The 22395-nt window shown below is 47.3% G+C and overlaps 1 protein-coding gene across 4 annotated transcripts in view; it reads left to right on the top strand.

The window, feature by feature from the left end:
* PIR (pirin (iron-binding nuclear protein)) overlaps positions 1-22395 on the top strand; it is a 60680-nt gene that overhangs the window by 5994 nt on the left and 32291 nt on the right. For all 4 annotated transcript variants that reach the window (XM_004689873.2, XM_012730220.1, XM_012730221.1 and 1 more), the window contains 2 exons: positions 14806-14889; positions 17125-17331. In XM_004689873.2, coding sequence (XP_004689930.1) covers positions 14806-14889; positions 17125-17331 — 291 coding nt within the window. The remainder of the gene's footprint in view (positions 1-14805; positions 14890-17124; positions 17332-22395) is intronic.

Here is a 22395-nt window from a genome sequence, read left to right as displayed (position 1 = left end):
GTATGTTTTTGTGGGCAGAAGGCAGAGGGAGGCTAATGAGGAATGAGCTGTGACCTCTGCTGGCCTCCAGGGTACAGTCTAGCTAGAGGTGAAAGACAGGTGGAATAAACCAAGAAGCTTGTGGAATCAGTACGAAGACCCAAGTTGCTGGACCGGTCTCCCTTCTCCATTCCGCCTTGTGCTGGATTGAGTTAATCCTTTGGGGACTTTGTGCTTTGCTTTACAGCAGGGATGAAAGCGTTCCTTTCACCTACCCTAGACTGTGCTGGGTTCTGATCCATCTGATCAGACATCCTCCTCACTCCAGCCCACAGCTCCAGTTCTTCAAGGTCTTCTCTAACGTCACTCTCTCCATTAAGTTTTCCAGAGAGCCCCAAGCGACTGTACTTTCTCGCTCATTCGGTGCCCATAGTCTCATATATTTATTATTCTTATGCACATTAGACCTCAGTGGTGGTCACTATTATATTGTCTGCCTTGGATTAGAGTTAAGAACTGCCTCAACCTCCCCTTGCCTGCCCCAAAGGACTATAAAACACTCCCAGATATGTCCATGTTCTCCAGGTGAAGCTATTATTCAAAGGCTAACTTTGAGTAATTAAGAGGAGTGGTTTAGCTAACAATGATGACTTAAATAAAATGATGAAACACTTTGCTTTGCTTCTATTATGGAGTTTAGCTAGCAACTGTTTTGTGACCTACATGGTCTATCCTCGTGTGCCCTTGAGTGCGTATTCAACTTTTTTGGTGTCCAGTGCTCTGTGAATGCCTATTAAGCCCATCTGGTCAGATTTCCCTTTTAAGGCTGTTGTTTCTTTGTTGATTTTCTGTCTTGCTGATATGTCAATTCATATGAGTGGTGTGTTGAATACTGTTGCATTGCTGTCAGTGTCTGTTTTTAGGTTTGTTAATAGTGGTTTCACATATTTTGAGGCTTCTTTGTTTGGTGCATATATATTGCTGAGAGTTGTCTTCTTGGCTTATGATCCCTTAATCATTATTTAATGTCCACCCTTGCCTCTTGTAAATGTTTTTAGCTAGAAGTCTGTTTTATCTGATCTAAGTGTGGCTATCCCTGCCCTTTATAGGGCACCCTTTGCTGGTAGGCTTGGTTTCCAAGATTTTATTTATTTTGAGCTTATGTTTATCGTTGGGCCTCAGATGGGTCTCCTGGAGACAGGAAAAAGCTGGGTTTTGGTTTCTGATCCATCCAGCCACTGTGATCCTTTTGATTGGTGAGTTTGTACAAAGGTAAACCTTTGCACCAGTAGGAGGAAGATTTCCCTAATAATTTGTAATGTAAATATAAAATTGGCTCCCTGGAAAAAGTGATTTTCTTATGCCTGGAGAAATGTAAGCCTCCAGTGAATGTGAAAATAACGGGTGTCTTATCAGGCCCAGTAGTCTTCAGAATGGGCTGTGTATGAATTGAATTGATGCTGTGTTGGAAATTAGAGCTCTCATTGATATTTTTTTTTTTAAAGATTTATTTATTTATTCATACAGAACTGGGGTACAGGCCAGAGGCTCAGGGGCGGTGAGAGGCTTCACCAGAGACAGAGTGGGGAGCAGAACAGGCAGATCGACGAAGTACACTGCTGAGGGAAGCAGCGGGGGGGCCAGGAGAGGTCTGGCTCGCCATGTGGTCTCCTCCGGGGCAGGCAGCAGGCGGGAATCGAACTCATGTGGAAGTGGCTTCAGATTCTCAGTGCTGCGCTTTAACCCGCTGCGCCACCAGGGAGGGCCACTCATTGATATTTTAAATGGAAATAAAATCATGCAGTTCTACTGTATTAATATAAAATATATGTGAATATGCATATTTTGAGTGCTCATTCATATTTTGAATGCTCATTCACAATTGTTTTAGCTAATAGTGATATGCAATGGAAAAATGTGGAGAATATTATTCTACAAAATTCTTTTTGCAACAATATGGATGGACCTAGAGGGTATTATGCTTAGTGAAATGAATCAGTCAGAGATAGACAAATACATGTGACGTCACTCGGATGTGATAGGTAAACCAAATGATGGAACAAAGCAAAACCAAACCAAACTCAGTCTACAGCACAAAAATAGTGATTGCCACAAGGAAAGAGGGAAGGAGGTGGGCAAATGGAGCAAAGGGGGTCAATTATATGGTGATGGATGAAACTGGACTTGGTGGCAGGACGAAAGTAGTATATACAGATGCTGATTCATAAACCCGGATGCCTGAGACCTATTAATGTCATAAACCAGTGTTACTTCGATTAACCAGCAGACTCCACCCCCGACCTACCTAGAATAAGAATCTGCATTTCAGTAACACCCTGGGATGATTGATAGCCACAGTAAAATTTGAGAAGTGTTCATCTGAGCCAGAAATGCTCTAATTCTGTGAGATGAGAACGAGACCCTGACTTTGCCGAGCTCATGGCATTTTGGATCTCTGCCTATTTTCTGGCACGCTCTTGTCTGAGAATGGAGGAGAGGGAACCCTGGAGACCAAGGCCCTGCTAGTGATCTCAGGACAAAGGGGCTCATGCACTTAGTATTTCCTGCCGGGAGTTTGGACTCTGGAGAGCATTGTTTACAGAAGGGTGGAATCAGTTTGCAGTTCCCTATTTCTGTCTTGATTTGTTTAGCGCAACTGTAAGTGATCAGAAACAAGAACAATCTGAAAGGTGGGCGACACTTTCCTTTTTAATCTAGCCCTGTCAAAGTTGAGTTTGGCTGAAAAAGAAGTACTTACATTCCCCTACCTCTGATGGCCTCTCTGCCTTTCCTGAGATGAAGAGTTTTGTGCCTTTCAAGGTCACCTTTTGAATGATTGCCTCGGGACTTTCCAGGTCAGCGCTCTGAGAGTCCTGGGTCCCCGAGGAGCTCCCAGTCCTGGGGAGACCTTCTGGGCAGGAGGCTCGGCTTTGTGGTGTGTATGAACTGCTAGGAGTAATCCAGCATGCCTGTGCGTGAGCCGGCTCAGCACCATCTGGGCCATTGCAGGTCTTAAGTTGAACTTAGAAACGTTCTTTGGAAGTTTCTTACTGTGAAGTCTCTGCAGGCTCTTTGATTTTGTTCAGGAGAAGAGACCTATGCTGTGGGTTTCCCAAGGCGTGCCCATCAGAAAAGCCACACTCATGCTCCCTGGGCGAGAGCCAGGGAGCTTGCGTGCAATCCTGCCCAAGGTCCTGGAGAGGAAGGGAAGGGCCCCCCTGTTCACGCCTACCATGAACGCGTTGCAGCCCCATCTTTTCTAACTGGTCACCACTTTCAAAATAAAACAAGCTGGGAAAACAGAACTCCATTTCGGAGATATAAACAGTACTCTGGAAAAGAGGATCCTTTTTCGTAACGATACCCTTTGCCTAGTGAGCGTGTGGAGTCATATCTCATTAAGTTCAAATATAATCCTGTTAAAATGAGAAAAAAGTCATCATCTGCCATGACAGTTGAAAGGGGTTCTAGAAGCTTTGAAGCTGTTAACTTACAGCTATTGCAAAGGCGGAGGAAGAATTACTGACTGCCGCGCGTATGTTAGTAAGAGGAACCCCCACCATGGCTGCCAGCATGGTGAGGCAGTGATGGATTGGAGGAGCTTGCTTTTGCTAGCTGTGGGCTCACCCTGAACTGTGTTTATAGTGTGAGCAAGGCTATCTTAGATGTTTGTTTGACATGGTTTGGGGACAAAGCTAATAGATAATAAGAACAACTCCAAAGCCACCCTCACCTCTGAGACATTCCTTGTTACTCTATCAACCAAAATCTCTTAGTGGCTACATGTAAACCAGCTGTGCGAGAATCACCCACCTTCCTACATAAAAACAACTACCCGCTGTAAGGCGGGCAGCACCCCTTTCGTAACAGCACTTAGAGCCCCACATAATTCAAAGTTAGTCTGCTTCAATCTAATTATGCTACTTCTGGGAGTCTAATAATTGCCTGGGAAAAAGCCCAAAGTAAGAGCAAAGGCATTTGTATACAAATGGTTATTCTGAGCAATACTTTAAAAGTCAGAAATAGTGGAATAATCATATATCTGCAAATTATGTACAAGGAAATGACAGGTCTGGAGGAGGGAATATTTATGCCGCATTATATGTAACAGCCAATATCATGTTATGGACTGTGCCTTATTTTATATGGCGACAAAATGTCTATCTAGAGTTAGCTAGCTGGACTCAGTGGACATGGTCCCCGTCTCCTTGGTGACACCCAAAGCCTCCTAGTCATGAGCCAGTCGATGTTTCTCCACCTTGGTGCTAGTGACACTTTGGATAATTTTTTGTTGTGTGTGGGCTGTTGGTGGGGGGTATTTCCCAGCACCCCTGATCTCTCCACATCAGGTGCCAGTAACATGTCTTCATCCCCTCTAGTTGTGACAAACAAAAATATCTGCCGACCTTGTCAAGTATCCACTGTGGAGTGGGGCATGGGGGCTCAGAAGCTCCAGTTGGAAATCAGTGACTTAAATACATGTGTCCACACAGCAGCTTGCTGTGCACAGTGAAGAAGGTTATGGAAGCTTGTTAGGTCCTGAAATAGAACGTCTCCTAGGTGGATGGAAGGTGAGAGAGACGAGGTACAAAATTGTGACGGCTTTGTGTAAGATTTGCATGGAAAGCAAATATAAAGGCATGAAAAGACTCTACCCTTACTCTCTTTTGCAATGCTTGGCTATCAGTTGATTGTAGAGAGGGTGGATTATTTTATTATTATTATACACACACATATGTATGCATGTATGTATGTATGTTACATCATTCTTCTTTTTCCATCTCAGTTGTAATCCCCATAGACTTCCCACCACCACCTCACCCCTGTACCATCACCATAGTCCCATGCGCTCTTCTCACCCCAGTTTTTATCCTATTCCTCTCTCCTTCCCTGTAGAATGTCTCTGGTTTATAGTCGTTTGTTGATTTTCATTTTTTCTTTATTACAATTGCATTTTTCCCCCTGATCCCTTGCACTCCTGCTATGAGTGAAAAGGATGGACTATGTTAATGACTGATAACTTTCAAGGACTTTGTTGCTGCAGGGAAGTAAACGAATGTTACAATACCAAAAGAGTTGTCCTTCGACAACCAACACCAAATAACAAGTGCAAATGTGTACCCAAAAAGCTTTTGTATTTAATGGTGTTTCTTAGTATAGTGGTAAGATGATGTAGTTGCCACCACTGGTTCCAGAACATTTTCGTCACCCCAAAAGAAAGCCCATGCCAGTCAGTCCCCTTTCCCACCCCCGGCCCCCAGCTTCTGACAACCACTCTTCTATCTGTGCGGATTTGCAGATTTGGAAGACTTCATGCAAAAGGAATCGTGTGGCGGGTGGTCTTTTCTATCTGACTCCTCTCACTTGGCAAAGAGCTTCCACAGTCCTCCATGCTGTGACCCATGTTAGTGTGTCTTTCCTTTTATGGTTGAAGACGTTTCCCCTGTAGGGATCTGTCCTGCATTAATTGGTGGACACTTGTGTTTCCACTTACGCCTTTGTTCTTGGGAAATACCTCTGAAAGAACCCCCACAAAACTGGGTGACGAGGGAGGCGGGACAGAATTAGTTTCCACTCTAGCCTCTTTTTCTTTCAGTCCCTTTAGAATTTTGAACTGTGCATTGGCAAGGACTTAAAATAATGATGTTTTTTACGATTCCTTCCCCATCCACCATGTTGGGGGTAAACTGCACTGTCACAGATGGGGAAGCTGCCCCCTCCCCGCTTGTTCTCCAGGGTCTCTGGTTGAGGGTCAACTCTCTATGTAAAACTGATCTGGTCTGATCTATTGCAGTCAGCCTAATCACTGCTGCCAGAGTGTGACGTGCAGAGGCCGCATGGCAGCTTGCATTAGGAGACATCTGTGGCCTCAGGGTTTCCCCTGAAATTTCAAGAGTGCTTCATATGAGAAGTATGCCTTCATGTGTTCTTTGGCTGAAAGGAAATGGGCATTTTGTGTGTGCACGGGTATGTGTGCCTGAGTTTAGGAGACAGACAGGGGCTTCTGGTTTGCCAGGAGGTTAGAGAGTAAGTGAGAGCAGCAACAGAGGTCCCGTTGAAGAAGTTTCACATTCTGAGGGTGAAGCTGACCTTCCACCAGGTCTGAAGGGCTTCGGGAGAATTTGGCGATGTAGTGAAACCTTAAGTGGTGGCTTAGATGCAGCTCTCTGGGCATTGGAGGAAAATGGGGGGGGGGCAGAGGAAGGGGATGTACTAGAAACAGCGAGGAGTTTTCAGGGCATCATGGAGAGGTGTGGGGTGGGCTCTAATGCTGGAGATTGGCCACTCCTGGGGAAGACCCTTAAAGCCGAATTCAGTCTCTAGTCAGGGATGGATGGCCAGTATTGCATATCCTGACACTCCCACGTTGATGCCATAGTGTTAAGATTTGATCTGTAGTCGAAAATCTGACTTAGGTTGTCTAGTATGAGTGGTTATTATCTGGGGTGGTTTTTCTGTTTGGTTTAGTTGTGTTTTTTTGGACATTGGGGTCATGAGGCAGTTTTTGAAGACATTTCAGGCTAACTAGGGAGGTGCTGCTGCCACCCTGTGTGTGGAGGCCAGGCAGCCAGCCAGGCAGCCACGCATCCTGCAGTGCTCAGGGACAGCCTCCTCAGACCTCCTCTGACCTGTGGCCACAAGCGTAGGTCACATGAGGGAAAGGAGCGGTTTAATGGAACTGCTCTTGAAAGTAGAGCAGATAAATCCCCAGCACATTCTCCGACTGTCCCTCCCCACCACATTACAGTGACAGGCAGAAACCATTTGTGGAGACGACATCCGTTCCCAGGGTTCTTAAGCAGACAGGTGGAGGGGTGTGTGATGCAGATTGTGAGCACATCACCACGTGTAAAGGAGTGCTTTTAAGGAGAGAAGCATCTGTGTGGCACAATGGACATACATTATTGCACGATTAAGAAGTTTCCTGCAAGTCCCCAGCACCCCTAGCAACGCTGCTTCAGCGTCACCCCTCATAGGCTCTTTGACAGGGTTAGCCTGAAGGAAAGGTGCCCGGCAATGACCTCAGCTATACAGTATTACCAGAAGCTTCACTAGTTTCAACACATGACCTCTCTGCCTCACAGCAAGGCGACCTTGCAGAGTGGGACCTGGGCGCCCCCTCTCCCCACAGCTTTGCAGATGAGGAAACAGAGGCTCAGACAGCGCTAACTCGTCCAGCTCGTGCAGCTCATCGGGGCATCCCTGCGTGGGCCCTTCTCCCCGCAGCCACACTTGTCTGTGCCGCATGTCGCCAGTCCCTCTGGGAGAAAGTCTCTGCTATCCACCTGGTGCCCCAGTACGTTTGTGTTCGGAGGACTGAGAGACTTTGCACGCCATTAGTACTGAGATAGCGCCGGGACACAGCTCTGCAAACTGGGAGCACCCCCTACTCCGTCTGCTACTCACTGACTGTCGGACCCAGTGGTTTCGTGCTTTGGTCAGTGAACTCAGTCCTTGCAGCCACCAACAGACCATTCATGATTTGACTTGCTAATTAGCAAAGCCACGCTTTGATTGCTTTTGACTGCTTATGACAAGCTACGACTTCTTGTCTTCCTTCTATAGATACCTTTCCCCGCCACTCATCTCAGCTTTATTCCAATATTTTGATCTAAGGAGAAGCTAGGGAGCTGCCGCCTCTTCTGAAGTAGTCCCCATTCCTCCAGATCTTTCTGCATCAGAATTTACTCCTGTGTTTCTTCAGCAAGGAGCAGATCATGTTTCTTGGCCTTCCTGCCTCTTGCCTGTTTATGTCAGTAGGTCCCCCTGAAGGGGGGGTGAGCTGATCATTGTCTTCCTTTGGGGTGCTCTATAACTCTCTGCCTATAAATCTGTGATGACATTTTCCCTTGCACAGGCCAAAGTGAGAGAGAAAAAGAGCTAGATTAAGAATTATTCCTGAATTAGAAGCTTATTTAAAAAAACAAAAATTGGCACCCGTCTGTCAGCTCCCCCTCCCTATAACGTGCTTTATTGCTTCCTCAAGTTCAAAGTCCTGAGGAATGTGACCCAGTCATATCGAGTACGAATACCTTCACTAAATGTTTGTGAAATAAAGTCCTGACGATAAAGTTGAGGCGGGAATAGTAATATACCCATCAGAAGCTGTCAGCTGCTTACTTAAATATCCTTATAAGGAGATTTAACAAAATATTTATACAGGAGAGAAATCAGTACAGGTCTGTCTCTCCATTAGCACCTTTGGACCCCACCTGCCTGGAGCGGGGGTGTCCTGTGTTCTTAGCTGTCTGTCTTGATAACTTGTAACTGGAGACTAAGATGAGCAGAAAACTTGCCTCTACCCCACATAGCTCATCTCTTGTCGCCTGGGAGCAGCCCCCACAGGGACACACTGTCCTTCAATAGCTCCAGCGGCTTGCTGGGAGACCAGATTTCATGCTTGGATCTGTTAGCATGTTTGGTGATGTCTGATCCCTGCGACCAGCAGGCACAAATCCTTGGGCTGAGCAGCAGAGGGTGCTCTTCAGCAACAATCCTTCCAAACACCACCGCCGCCTCCCTCCCCCCATAGCATTTTTGTATGTAGGAATTTTGAGTCATCATAGGACTTGGCAAAACAGTCTCCTGAGGCCTCTCAGTATCACATAGAGATACAGCAATGGACACGAGCACCTTGACCACAATTTTACAAGCTGTAGGCTCCTGGGGCCATTTGAACAGAGTCCCCTAAAGGTTGAATCTGAGTGGGTTTTGAAGAGGAAAGGCATTCCTGACCCTGGGGTTCTAGAAGCTGTCAACCCAGGGTCCTGTGACAGCCTCTCTCTCCATCCTCCTCTTCTCCACCTCACCCAGGAATCATGAGGCCTGTTTCCAGTTTCAGGTGCAATTGCACAAGGACCCTTTCTTTGACACAGATGCTTCGTAAATGCTGAAATGCTATGCAAATGTGAGATGCTGCCATTCATTCATTCAACAAACCTTCAGTGCCAGCTGTATGCCAGGCGCTGTTCTGGATGAATGGAAAATAAAATCCCTGCCTTCAGGGGGGTTACCTTCCCTGAGGGAAAACAATAACCGAACATCCAAATAATCCCATAACATAGCATCCCTTTCTGAAAAGGCCAGGAAGAGGGAACAAGTCAGGGAGGAGGACAAAGAATAGGTCGGCCGAGCAGATGGGCCATTACTCTGGGGCAGTGCTTTGAACATAGACCTGAAAGCAAACCCTGAGAGGAGCTGGGGAACTACAGTCCAGGAGCACAAAAGAGGGAGCCCCCAAGGCAGCGTGGTAGATTGCTGATTCCAGGTCTCCCGAACACTTGTCTGCCAAGTGCTTTGCACACATTACCTCGTATAGTCTTCACACTCAGGGAGCTCACCTCCCAGGGCCCTGTGGGGTGTGAGGAAATTGAACCTCCAAGAAGTTAAGAGCCTCACACATCACACCTGCTACCTGGCAAACCCCAGATGCTAACCAGAGCCGAATTGGGCCCCAAGGCAGGGCCGCACTAGCTTGTGGCAGCACCTAGTAGAACTTCAAAATATTTGGATTTGTCTCTTGGCCAAATACCTAAGCTGTGTTGGTTATATTTTCTTCTTTGTTAAAGCCACTCTCTGGCTCTGGTGAAGTTGTTTACATGGGGCTGGGATTGGATGAGCCAATTTGGTGGGGTGATTTTCGAGGTCTGTCAGTGATTGCTCAAGCCGTGAAAATATTTTTGTAAAATAACTTGGATCCTTAATTGTATGGATTCAGATATTATGGTTCTATCCTTGAAGTCCACTTAGCAGCTTGTATTTTGCAACATGCCCTTGCTGGTATCATCAGCCGTGACCTCAGCTCGAGTGTTTGGGTTGTTTTTCTCTTTGTCCTACTCAGCTACCAATAAGAAAAAACAACACCAACAACACCATTTTAGAGCTAATGGAAATTGGAAGAGAGCACAGAAATCATCTACACTATAAACTTTTCGCTGGAAAGAATAAGGCTGCATCTAACATGGAATGAGGTCGACACATTCTCTGTCTAAACAAAACTTGATTTGATCTTGTGCTGTAATACTTCAGAATTAATTTCTAGGTCCTTGGGGGCCCATCTTTCCTAAATTTCACATTGCAAGTAAAATTTACACTTTTCTTTCCCTACTGCTGTGGGTATGTGTCCTTCTCCCCGCTGGTACAGCACACAAAGAAGTAAGAACTAACAAGGCAGCAGAGGAGTCCCAAGCCAAGACCCCTGGGAAGTTGTGGAGTGGGAGGAGAGGAGAAGCAGGACCAAGAAACATCCAGTCCCTTCAGAGAACACCTATGTCAGATTACAAATTTCCTACTCAACTAGACACATAGCAGCTCTTGATTTTAAACATGGCCCCGTCCCAGCCACCGTCCGCAGCTCTTGACCAGGTGTTCGTGATTATGGGGCGTCCTAACAAGCCTCTGGGATGTGTCCGTGCTCCGAAGTACTGCTCGAATTCCACACACGCCTCTGCAGATAGTGATTTTTACCTAAGGCCTCAGTGTAGCATTTACAGCAGTTCGTACAAACATCAATGAAAGGTAATCCGATAAGGTGATTGTTTCCTTGAAATGAGATTTGCTTTCCTCAAAGTCTTACAAGTATCACAGACTCAGACTCAGAAGACATCACAGACTCAGTAAAAGTTCGAGCCAGATTTTAAAGTATTTAGGATGGGAAAATGACGTTTACTTCTGTATTGCCGAGAAAAGAGAATATTTGCATGGCAGAGAGAGAGAGGAGGAGAGGGAGCTGCTGGCTTCCTTGCCTTCCAGAAAGTGATGGAATGCTCTCGAAGTACAGTAGTAACCAACAAAACCAAAAGCCCTGCTCTCTTGGTGTCTAGGTAAATTTTCATCTTCAAGTGAGTCTGATCACCACAGTTTACTTTTAAAAGTTGCTGCTCATATTTTCAGATGATTAGCAGCTTGAAAGCCCTAGGTTTGGATGGAAAACAATATGATTTGAAAGAGACTCCTGGGAGAGTCCAAAGGGGAGCTTTAGCCCACACAGAATGAAAATTGCCTTTATTGTGCAGTTATGTTTTTAAAGATTTATTTATGTATGCATACAGAGCTGCGGTACAGGCCAGAGGTGCAGGGGGTGAGAGGATTCACCAGAGACAGAGTGGGGAGCAGAACGGGCAGATCGACAAAGTACACTGCTGAGGGGAACAGCGGGCAGGTCAGGAAAGGTCTGCGGCGTCCTGTGGGTCAGCTCCCGGGTGGGGATCGATCTCATGCGGAAGTGGCTTTAGCTTCTTAGTGCTGTGCTTTAACCCGCTGCGCCACTAGGGAGGGCCTATTGTGCAGTTACTTTGATTAAACATGCCTGCATAGCTAGAGCATTCCAACAGCATGCCACTAGCAGGTCTTTGACTGCCCTTTCCAGCCTGAATTCTGAATGTTAGGGGAATATACATGAGAAAGAAAGGTGGCAGACAAAAGTTTGTCTTTATTTCTAGTAAAGCTGGCATTGGAGAATGTAGCTTATACTTGCAGGCAGCTGGGCTTCCGAATTCTGCACCTGAGCTTGCACACACTTTATTCAGCTTTCACTGGTTTCTCTGGGCCCCTGTAGGCCAGCACCATAGGGGCTGGCCCCTCTCACAGGGGGCAGAGGGCACAAAAGAACCTTTGCTCTCTGAGGGAACACTGATGCCCAAAGAGAAAAGGAGCGACAGGGGTTCACCCATGTTCCCAGTCATATTAAGCTTCCACTGTGGAAGGGAGAGGAAGGTTCGAGCAAGAGCTAGACATGTTAATGGAGCAGCCTGCGTGGGCAAAGAGATGCCATAAGGGGTGGCAGCGGGTTCTCCTAACACTTTGGGGAGGGTCCTGCCCTGGTTTAAGCAGCTACTGCTGGTGGAACAGGGGTACACGGTGTAGGCCAGCACATGTGGGGAAGGCCAAGGCATGGCTCATTCCAGGGTGGTGCTGTGGTTAGTTTCAGGCCTTGGCCCATCCACATCCCTCTGGGCCACCTCTTGCCTTCTGGTTCTTTGGGTGAGTCATGTTCCCACTGCTTCTGGGTCTCCATCTATGCCTAGAAAACGCTTCTGGCCCCCATCATCACCATCTTTTTCCGTCTTGGTCACTCATCTCACCTTAAGGTCTCAGCCCCTCTGAGAAGCCTTGCCTGGCACACAGGTGTGAGTGAGACGCCCACCCCGTACTACCCAGCAGGCCTTTGTCCATATTTTGCTACTTGAATTCTGCCGTCCGCGTTAGACAATGACCTTGGTGTGTTCTCCATTGTAAAACCCTAGCGAATATTGTTCAATGGATTCATAGATCATTGTGGTTGGTGAGCTTCCTCTTAGTTTATTATTGTAAAGTGGTTCTGCCATGGGTTTTACATCTGTGAATGGGTCATCTCTCAACCATTTCCCAGATAGGCAAACGTATCGGCGAGGTGACCAAACACCCATGGCCGCTCGTGACTTATACAATTTTTTTTTTTTAATTTGGACACTGAAAGATGTTAGGTAGGTGTCATTTTTATGGAGCAAGAAGTAATAACTTTGATTTAAAAAGCAGTCTGGCCTAGAAGTATGTAATGGATTCTTGTATTATTTGTGGAAAATAACAGTAGCTAATGTATATGCTGAGAACTTCATAAGTATTTTCTCTGACATCTTGGGCAATTTTGTTTTGATTTTCTTTCTTATTTAAATATAATCATATTTCCACTTTGTTTCTTTTTGTTGTTTTTAGAGAGTTATGATTTGCTGGTTAAAAAAAAAAGGTATTAAATACTGATTTAAAATGGTTACATTTGGGCCCTCCCTGGTGACACAACAGGTTAAAGCACCGCACTAAGGAGCTAAAGCCACTGCAGCATGAGTTCGATCCCTGCCCTGGGAAGTGACCCACATGGCGTGGCAGACCTCTCCTGACCCGCCCACTGCTCCTCTCAGCAGTGTTCTTCATCAGTTCTTCCTGTTCTGCTCCCCGCTCTGTCTCTGGTGGGTCCTCTGCACCTCTGGCCTGTAGCCCACTTCTGTATGCATAAATAAATAAATCTTTAAAAAATGGTTACATTTGGTGGAATGGATCTTTGAGCAAAAATTAGGTTTGGAGCACATAATAACAAGAGGTGCTGGGTTTTAATTACAGGCTGCATTTTCTGACTCATTCTGAAATGAAATTTCCAAAAGTCAAAAAGATAAACACATTAAGCTGTGAAGAACACAGGAGAGCAGCTAGAGTGTGAGAACTTGGTCCAGGAGCATCGATGTAGAAAGTTATTACCAGCGGCCTGAGGCAGGGAGCAGGCAGGTTTACAGATAATCCTGCCGCTGCACCCACATTTAGATCTGATTGGGACGGTTGGTGTTCTTGGAGGAATTACAGATTCAGGTCATAAATATGTGTTTATAAATATGAGTAAAACGGGTGGTCGGTTCTAAGAGAGTTCTAAGAAAGCCCCTCCCCCCCACCCCACCTATCCCACCATACACACTATTTTAAGCTTTAAGTATTAAATTATTTATTTCAAGTAATATTACCACAGCCCTGGGGTAATTTAAAAGTTTTTGTAATTGCTTGAGTGTCTTTTAAATCCGTTTATAGAATAATCACAGTAGCTCTAAAAATTAGAGCTGCTTGATTTCCTTTTAAAATTATGTTTACTGAAGTAATGTGGGCTTGTAGCACTGTTTATGTTTTAGGGGTGCAGGTTCATATCTACAAATGTACGTTCCCACACCACGTTCGCCACCAAAGCGCCAGTACTCCACTACAGCCCATTGCGCCCCCTCCCCACTGTGCCCCCCCGGCCCTCCCCCTCTGGCAGCCTCTGACCTGCCTTCAGATTTCAAAAGTTTGTTTTGGTCTGGGCTGTCTGTTCCTTTGCATTGTTTCTTGATTTTCCACATAGGAGTGAAATTATCCAGTATTTGTCTTTTTCCCTGTGATTTATTTTGCTTAGCTTAATTCCCTCCAGTTCCATCTGATTTCCCTCTTCGTAAATAATGAAATAGGATTTTACTGTTCCCTGCTTTTCGGAGCTGGTGCCCACCTGGCTGTGCCAGGAGCTACCACACTCACGGAGTGGCCTGGGCAGGCTTTGCTGCCCACGCCACATGCCTCCCCCTGCTTGACCACTGTTTTCCAATTTACTTATCTGGATCAGCATTGTCACATGGAACTTTCTGTCAAGATGAAAAAGTTCTGTAATCTGTGTTATTCACCATGGCAGTCAGTGGCCGGGCTAGCTACTGAACGCTCGAAATGACTGATGACCCCCGAGGAGCTGAATTTATCATTCTGTTTCATTTTAGTTCATTTAAACTTAAGCACACCTGGCTTAGAGCTACTCTCTGAGACAACACAGAACTTCTTTGCATGTTTAGATTCAGGAAGGCTGTGCCTCTGGAGAGGTTGACTTAGATCTATGTGAATTCATTTGACATATTCATTGAGTGCTTGGTGGATTTGTGTGCTTGGTTACAAGAACTCATTTCCTTTGGATTTCCCCAATCAGCTTGTAGGGGAAGTTGTGGAGATCTGGGTCAGTCACCCACATGACCCGGTGGATGCAGCCCTGACCGCAGAGTCCCAACATTTCAGTGGGAGCTGCTCTTTGACCCTGTGCCCTGGACCATCATGGCAAGACCATGGCCTGCGGGGCTGAGTGGTGGGGGAGCCTCTACTTTGGCTCACTCATGGCTCTGTCTGCTGGGAGAAAGGGGTCCCTGTTTGATATTCTCTCGAAGACATTGCAGAGACCCATTTCCTCAGCTCGCTCCACTGTCCTCTTGGCTACTACCATTCCCTTAAATTTTCTGTGAACCAGTTTTCACAGCTGCCCAACACCTACTTTGTTTTGTGTTTGTCTTTTCAAAGGTGTCTTACCTTCTGGAAGGGGGCAGCATGGCCCATGAAGACTTCTGTGGACACGTCGGTCAGTTGAATCCAGGGGACCTGCAGGTACAGCTAAGCATGAGGAATTGAGGGGGGCTACTCATGTCCCAGCCTGATGCTTCTATTCCTCTCTCATGTTCCTTGACCCCTCAGTTGCCGGTTAGCTCCCACCTGATCTTTTCCTTGTATTTCTCAGGACCAGTCAAGAATGACTGAATCAGCTTCTTTATCTTCCATTTCATTGTTCACTCACTGAAAACAGGGCTGGCCTCTCAGCAACCCCCGCCCCCCACCCAGTGAAGCTCTTCAGGTTATGGTCATTGTGATGTCCTAGCTGTCAAGTTCAGCACACCAAATCTCCAATCCTCATCTCTCTAGACCTTTCTACTGCATTTAAGATCATCTACTAGTCATCCGCCAACTCATTGGCAGGGTTGGGCATTGCTGCTTTTGCCAGTGACCCCAAGCCCACCACCGTGCTAGTCTTGTCTCACACGTCAGGATGTAAATCTGAGGGAAATGCTTAGCTCATCTTGGCCGATTTTGTAAGTCTGACCTCTGTGTGGGATGTTTTGGTGGAAGCTTACCTGCAAAATATTTGAATGACAGTGTTTTGATGAACATGAAATTTAAAGACAGAAAAACCAGAGCAAAGAGTCATGGCCACAAGTCACCAGGAAGCTGTCATGAGGCAGGACATGAAGTGCGAGGTGGCTGTGATAACTGGTAGTGTCCTGACCGGGCAGCAGGCGGCAACTCTGAGCACGCAGCCATGTCTCCTGCTCAGTAACGCCCATTTTGCTGATCTCCCTGGTCAGCACTTCTGCTGGTAGGATTTCCCATTCCATGAAGATAATGCTGGCCGCGTGTCTCTTAGTTTATGCAGGATTTCCCACGTGCATGATTTTTCTGAGTGCTTTCAGCCTCATTTTAAAAATGACAGCAGCAACGGGATTTTTTTAAAATATAAGCACATTTAAAAAAGACGTCCGTGGCCTCAGAGCTCGTGCATGGTGAGGTTGGAGAGAGAACTGTTTTCCCCTTCCAAATCCAGTGGGTGGGCCATTTTAAGAAAGGGACCGCCACATTCAGTTATACCTCCTAAAGGGTAATGGAGGTATGAAAGGTCGATTGCAAATATGGAGAGATGCACTGTTAACAGAACAGGAATACGCTTCCAAATAGGAGGACTGGTCTCTCTCTCCTTGGCAGAAACGCCTGGGTGGGTATTCCACCTCCTTTGCACTGCACTAGAGCAGGGGCCGGCGAAGGTGAGGTGTAAGGACCAAATAGTAATACTTCAGGCTCGGCAGCAGCTACTCAACCCTGCGTGCATAGCAGAGAAGCAGATAGTACGCCAGCGAGTGGTGTGTCTGGTGCCAATAAAACTTTATTTACCAGAACAAGTGGCAGGCTTGTTTTGCTGGTAGCTGCAGACTCCCTAGAGTAGATTGAGTCTGCCTTACCAAGTGGAAGATATTGGGAAGTCAACTTAGATTTAGCGAAAGAAAGCTCAAAAGTATCTACTGGTCTTGTTTCAGATCCTTGGACTAATCTTGCTCATGCACATCTCAGTCTTTCTTTTCATGTGCTCTTCCCTTTGTATGGGGCCTTTTCTCTCCCCCTTCCCCCTGGTCCATTCTATACCTTGTTTAGTTCCCAGCCACCTTACCTTGACCAGGCCACTTCACGTGCTGTCGTGGAAACCGAGCATTCTTTACCACACCAAGCGCATATTATCAACCGTGTTTTGTATAATTCTCTCCATTATGTCCATGTGGAAAATGCTGCCATGGGCCTGCCCTTTGACGGCCTGTGGTTTCAGGTAGTCACAGTCCCCTGGTGTGTGCCCACCTGGCTACCTTGCCTTGATCCTGGACAGTCCTGAAGGCTCAGCCGACTCTGGGGCTCTGGGCAAGGGAGATTGGCTCCAACCTCCCACTGCCCTATCCTGCTTTTTTCACTTAATGCTTATCTCCCAAGAGCACTCCCAGTCTGCTAGCCACCTGCTACTCCCCAGCTTAGAACCCTACCAAGAACTCTGTCTCAAAGAGAGTTCTTTCATTGGTGTAAATTTCAGGTCTGGTGCTTTGACTACAAAGGAGCAAACTGGGAAGCCTTGGGAAAACAGAAAAGGGTTTCAGGAACCATTTTTGTCTTGTTAGTCCTCATGAGGCCCAAGGACGCTGAAAGCAGCCCGGCGAGGAGCCTCACTTACCCCCTGCCCCCTGTGGTAATCCCCCCTCTTGCACCTGTGAAAGACTGGGCTACACCTGCCTTCCTGTTGGTCTGTTCTTGCAGTGGATGACTGCAGGTCGCGGCATCGTGCACGCTGAGATGCCGTGCTCAGAGGAGCCGGTCCATGGCCTGCAGCTGTGGGTGAACTTGAGGAGCTCGGAGAAGATGGTGGCACCTCAATACCAGGAACTGAAAAGTAAAGAAATCCCTAAACCCAGCAAGGATGGTGTGACGATCGCCGTCATTTCTGGAGAAGCACTGGGAATCACGGTAAGCCCTGCTACTGTGCTTTTGTGGAAACTGACACGTGCAGTGATGTCGCAATGGCCCCGCCGGGTCATCAGCTCTCCCTGGGCGTCTCAGAGCTCCTGCCCCATGGGACATGCTTGCTTCATAGGGGTCAGAATTAGTGAACCTAAGCGAACCCTGAAATTCTATGCTGCAGGAAAACCCGTAGTTAGGAAAACTACAGGAAAGCCAGCTCATTTAAGAAGTTGCACTGCCTTAAATTGTCCTTAGCAGTTCATTTCCAAAGAGACTTGAGCTGTCTGCAGCTAAAACGAGAAACCAGCCCACTGATTTGATCAGTCGGCAAAGCCAGCAATACCACGAATCCTGGGTTTACAACTGCTGCTCATTTACAGAAGACGCGGGGCAGTTTGAATGTTGGCGTTGATTCCGATTACAGGGAGACAACATTTTAAAGCACTTCCAGGTCACAGGCCAGGTGCTCTCGCATTTCCAACCAAGAATAGAGACCACAGGTCATGGTCTAACCCATAAGGTCATGTGGTGGCTGTCTGCCCCGCTTCTTCCTTCTTGTCGCACAAAGTCCTGGAGTGGATTGTAGTCTCCTAATGAAATGATCAGCCCTATTGTGAGTGCATCTGAGTGGGGGAACCCTTGGGACCCTGGGCAGCACTCATGTGGATTTGGGGAGGCAGGGTGGTGTGCTGGCTGTGTTCGAATTCCCACCGTGAGCTAGCTGCATGACTTTGGATGAGCCACCTAGCGTCTCTGTGCTTCAGCGTCCGCACCTGTAACATAGGGTTGCTGTGAGGACTCAGAGACTTTTCTATACATTAAGCCTTTGACACAGCGCCAGGCCAGAATCGTGGCAACATCACCTAAGTGGTAGCCGTTCCTGCTGTTATCTTGCCTAGTCTGTATTGAGCGGCACAGGAGCCACGCTGAGCATTATGTCTGTTGTCTGTGCTGAAGGGCCTGCCTGCGATTAGGGCAGGCCATCATTCACCTGCCTCGAAAGGAAAAACACCAGCGGGAGTCGCTGCAAAGATGAGAGTGGCTATTGGCCATTTATCTCTGAGTCTCATAAGAAACATAGCTTTGCTCATTGGAAGCCTGACTGTCTGATCACCAAGGGCTGATGGGATCTTAGAACATCTAGATGTGCCATTAAAACAAACTGAAGATCATTGTGCAGCAGGAAGGTAATGTTAAGTTATCAGAGACAGTTGAGACTGGACCTCTCAGGACATGGATGTGTTGAGACCAGTATCAAGGCAACAGCTGCCCTCCCTGCAACTGAAGTATCTAGAAAGTGGAGTCAGTGAGCATTCCAGTGTTTCTCCAGCTTCAATGGGGGGACGCTTGATAAAGTGGGGCAAACCTTGTTATGGGGGTAGTAGCAAGTGCAGATGCTGTCTCATTAAGTCTGTGTATGGCCTGAGAATCAGCATCTCTAACCAGCACCCAGAGATGCAGATGCTGGGGCCCGGGGTCCCTGTCCAGAATGTGTGATGGGCACGGGGTGCCAGGAACAGGAATTTGCCCGTTGTGAGCACATTTGACCAGCACCTGTAGAAGAGACGAGAGCATCTGGCTCCATGGCTTTGCCAAATATCCCTTAACCTTTCTGGCTTTCCAGTCCTACACCCCCCGCCCCCACAAAGTGAGGGGTTTTTTTGTGCAAGACTGTCAGCTTTGCCACCAACACTGTCCTTTTGCTCGTCCCAAAGCCAGCCGTGTTCCTGCGTGTCAGGGTACGTGTGTCTGAACGCTTGTCCAGCCCTGGAAAAGCCACAGGCAGTTCTGAGCAAGATTCTGCCAGGACAGTGAGGTCTAAAGTGAAGGCTGAAAGGGAGAAAAGATAAAAATGGGATACTTGGAATAGTTTGTCACTTCTGGAAGGTCAAAATCACATGTTTATTTCATGAGAGTATGAAATTCTCCAAGCCCCATTCCATCCTTATCAGGCAGCCAAACAGCAACTTTTATTGCCAGTTCTCTCTGGAACATGACTCCTTTTCCAACATATGACTCCACTTGCCTCCTGCTGTTTGAAATTCCATTATGTCAGAAACAGACCCTCGGGAGGCCTTAGCCCCACCAGGGTCAGAAAAAGGCATTCTGGAGCCAAGAAGGCCTGGCTTCAAGGCCCGCTCCACCTTTGACTGACTTTAGCAAAGTAACTTAGGCTTGCTGGGCCTCAGTTTTCTCATCTGTAGAATGGAGATCATTGTGACACCCTCAGAGGGCCAGTAGGGGAATTAAGTTGCATAATATGTGTAAAGAATATGTAGAACAGTACCTGGGTGGAGCGAGTCCTCTGTAAGGGCTTTCACTCCTTTTTCTTCACGGGCCACAGAGCTAACAAAAAGAGTCTTCCTTCTGATGGAGAGACTGTATATTCATGGATTGGATAACCAACATTACAAAATGTCAATTGCCAGAGGAGTTTGCCAAACCTCTCACATAATTCACTTGGCTTTTCTTCACGGCTGTCCCCTCAGCACTGAAAACAGTCCCCGACCCTGTGCCTGAGTACAGAAGAGGCAGCCGTAACGGTGGTCACCTCTTGACTCCGAGAGGCCAGGAGAGAGCAGCAGTGGCAGGTAGAGGGCTGAAGGCCGCCTCTGCTAAGGTTGATGTAAGCTGCACGAAAAGTCATCAGAATGACACAGTTAGCTCCATTCTAGCCTAAAGTAAGCGATTTGTGGGTGTAGGAAGCAGGGAAATGAGGACCAGATCCTTTTGTTTTTAACTGTGAAGACGAGACCGTTTTTCGCGAGCCCACGTGCTTCCTTGCGGGCGACTCGGGCCCGAGCAAGAGAGCTGCGATGAGAGCAGAAGTTCACAGGCTCTGGGCTCCCCATGGGGGTCCACAGGCTGGTCTGCTCAACAGCTTTCCTGTGGGTTCGCAGGACACACTTTTACCTCGAGTAGGGCATGCTTCCCAGCTCTCAGCGTGTCGCTGCCAGGCATTCCTTGGGCACCCTGGTGCAGCTTTGGTGTGCCTTGGGAGGGGGGAAGGCCAGTCCCAGTGACCATTTCTCTCCCAGCCAGATGCTCTGTGGGGTGGCGTGGTGATGTAAGGGTGCTGCCCGGTACCCCTAAATCATACAGCATCACCTCAGTAAAAAACAATACAACTGGAAAATAAAGCCGCCTGGCCACGAGGCCACCGAGGTGGCTGTGGCTCGCCTTGTGATTTATGACCAGCCCACCATGGTCACCACCTGCCCAGAGAGCCGCCAGAGTGCCGGGCTGTGCTAGGGTACTGGTGCCCACACCAGCTTTTCCTCTCCACCAAGCGAGAGAGACAGCGGCCCCCACAGCAGCCAGCTTCTGTGGCCTCCAAGGGCAAGGTGCCATTGGCCAACTTCGGCACCAGTGTACACTCAGCACCAGTCTACAACTCCTTCTGCCTACATTCGGTGTGTATAGAGAGATCCATCTGTCTGTCTGTCCGTAGTTGGCATGACTCCAGGGAAATACTTTGACAGCTTGTCCAAAGGGCAGCAGTTTGGACAACCACAGTACTGGAAGGCGAGCGGGGAATATTTCTGCCTTCTACCCATTTCTCTCTACCAGGAACTTTGAGTTCTTCCATGTTACCCAGCACGTTTGAAATGGATCCTGACTTTGCATTGACCCCAAATCTTTAGCTCCTCCTCTCCCCCGCCCCTGGGCTTGCTCCTTTTCACTTTGGGAAATGGGGGAGCAGCCCCTTTCCACCGGAGGCCTCCCCTCCGAAGAATCACGTCTCAAAGTAGCGCTTAACAAGCCATCACATTGCAAAACAGGTAACCCAGACATGCACTTTTAAATTTTGTCCCCCAAAGTTGGTGGCTCTTGCTTGAGGGAGGATGACAGAGTTTCTCTGGTGGCACAGGCTGGAGTGGCAGCGGTTGCTAACGAAGAGAGCATGAGCCAAGGGTTCCAGCTGTGCCCAGAGAAAGTGGGGAGCGAGGCACTCATGCTGGGAGAGGAGCCTGCCCTTCCAGAGCCTTCTGGTCCTCTGTCGTATGCATGGAACAGAGGCTTCTGTGATGGGTATTTAAAGAACATTCCCCTTGTGGGGGATAAGGATGAGTCTGAGACTTCTCTCAGGATATCTTATCTAGAATTTTGAAAGATGTATATGTTTGCATATTTAAATGGTGAAGCTAAAGCAGAAACAGGAGGAAACATCAAATCTTACAGTTAAACACAAACAAATGAAGAACCTAAAATCTGTAAACATATCAGCAACATAGCCACAAGGAGAAAATATTGGTTTTAAAGGCTTTAAACGTTTTTCCATGCAGTTTTAGTGGCCTGTATTGCCAAGACAGAGCTGCACCAAAAACGTAAGCTTCTCTTCTTAGTTTCACTGGGAGCCTTCCACTACAAATTTTAAAACAAATGTGTGTATATTAAGAGATATAACAACTGAGTACATTTGTTAATATTTTTAGGAATCTCGATTTTCATTGTCAGCATCGCAGGTACAGATATAAAAGAAGAGAACTAACAAATACTGTAATGATCAATGTTACATTGAACGTTAAGTGGACCTTTTAACGATGAATGGCTTTTATCTCTATGAGGCTATTTCTGGAAAGCTAATATGATTTGATTGCTTTACGAATCAACTTTTTAAGGATATGGTTTAACGATTCTTGCAGATAATAATTTTCCTCTGGTTTTTATTTCCACTGATGTGTTTTCTCTTTCTGTGGCACATGTTTACTTAGATGCTTTGAGAAATGCTCAAAATAAGTCCTACCTCAGCAGCTCACGTCACCCAAATGAGTTTTGGCTGCATTGCTTTTGAACGTTAGGTCATGGGTTTGAGTGGGCGCTTGGCAGGAGGACGTATCCACAGGAGGCGCAGAGGCTCCTGGCCTCCCTGGGCCAGGACAAAAGGATCAGCACATTTGGGGGGAAAGGCTGTTGCGCAGCACCTGTGCTGTACTGTGGAGTTGGGGGTTCCACCCTCTGCCTCTTCTTCCTGTCTGACTGAAGTCCCACCCATGTCCTCCCTCTTCGGGGAAGCCTCCTCTGCCCCCCGAGATCTATGCACCCCTCCTCCTTCCTGTCTTCACAGCT

This window comes from Condylura cristata, unplaced genomic scaffold, assembly GCF_000260355.1.
Source record: "Condylura cristata isolate star-nosed mole 26May11 unplaced genomic scaffold, ConCri1.0 scaffold00027, whole genome shotgun sequence".
Lineage (NCBI taxonomy): Eukaryota > Metazoa > Chordata > Mammalia > Eulipotyphla > Talpidae > Condylura > Condylura cristata.
The sequence above is the reverse complement of the archived record's forward strand: the minus strand, read 5'-3'. Positions and strand labels throughout refer to the sequence as shown.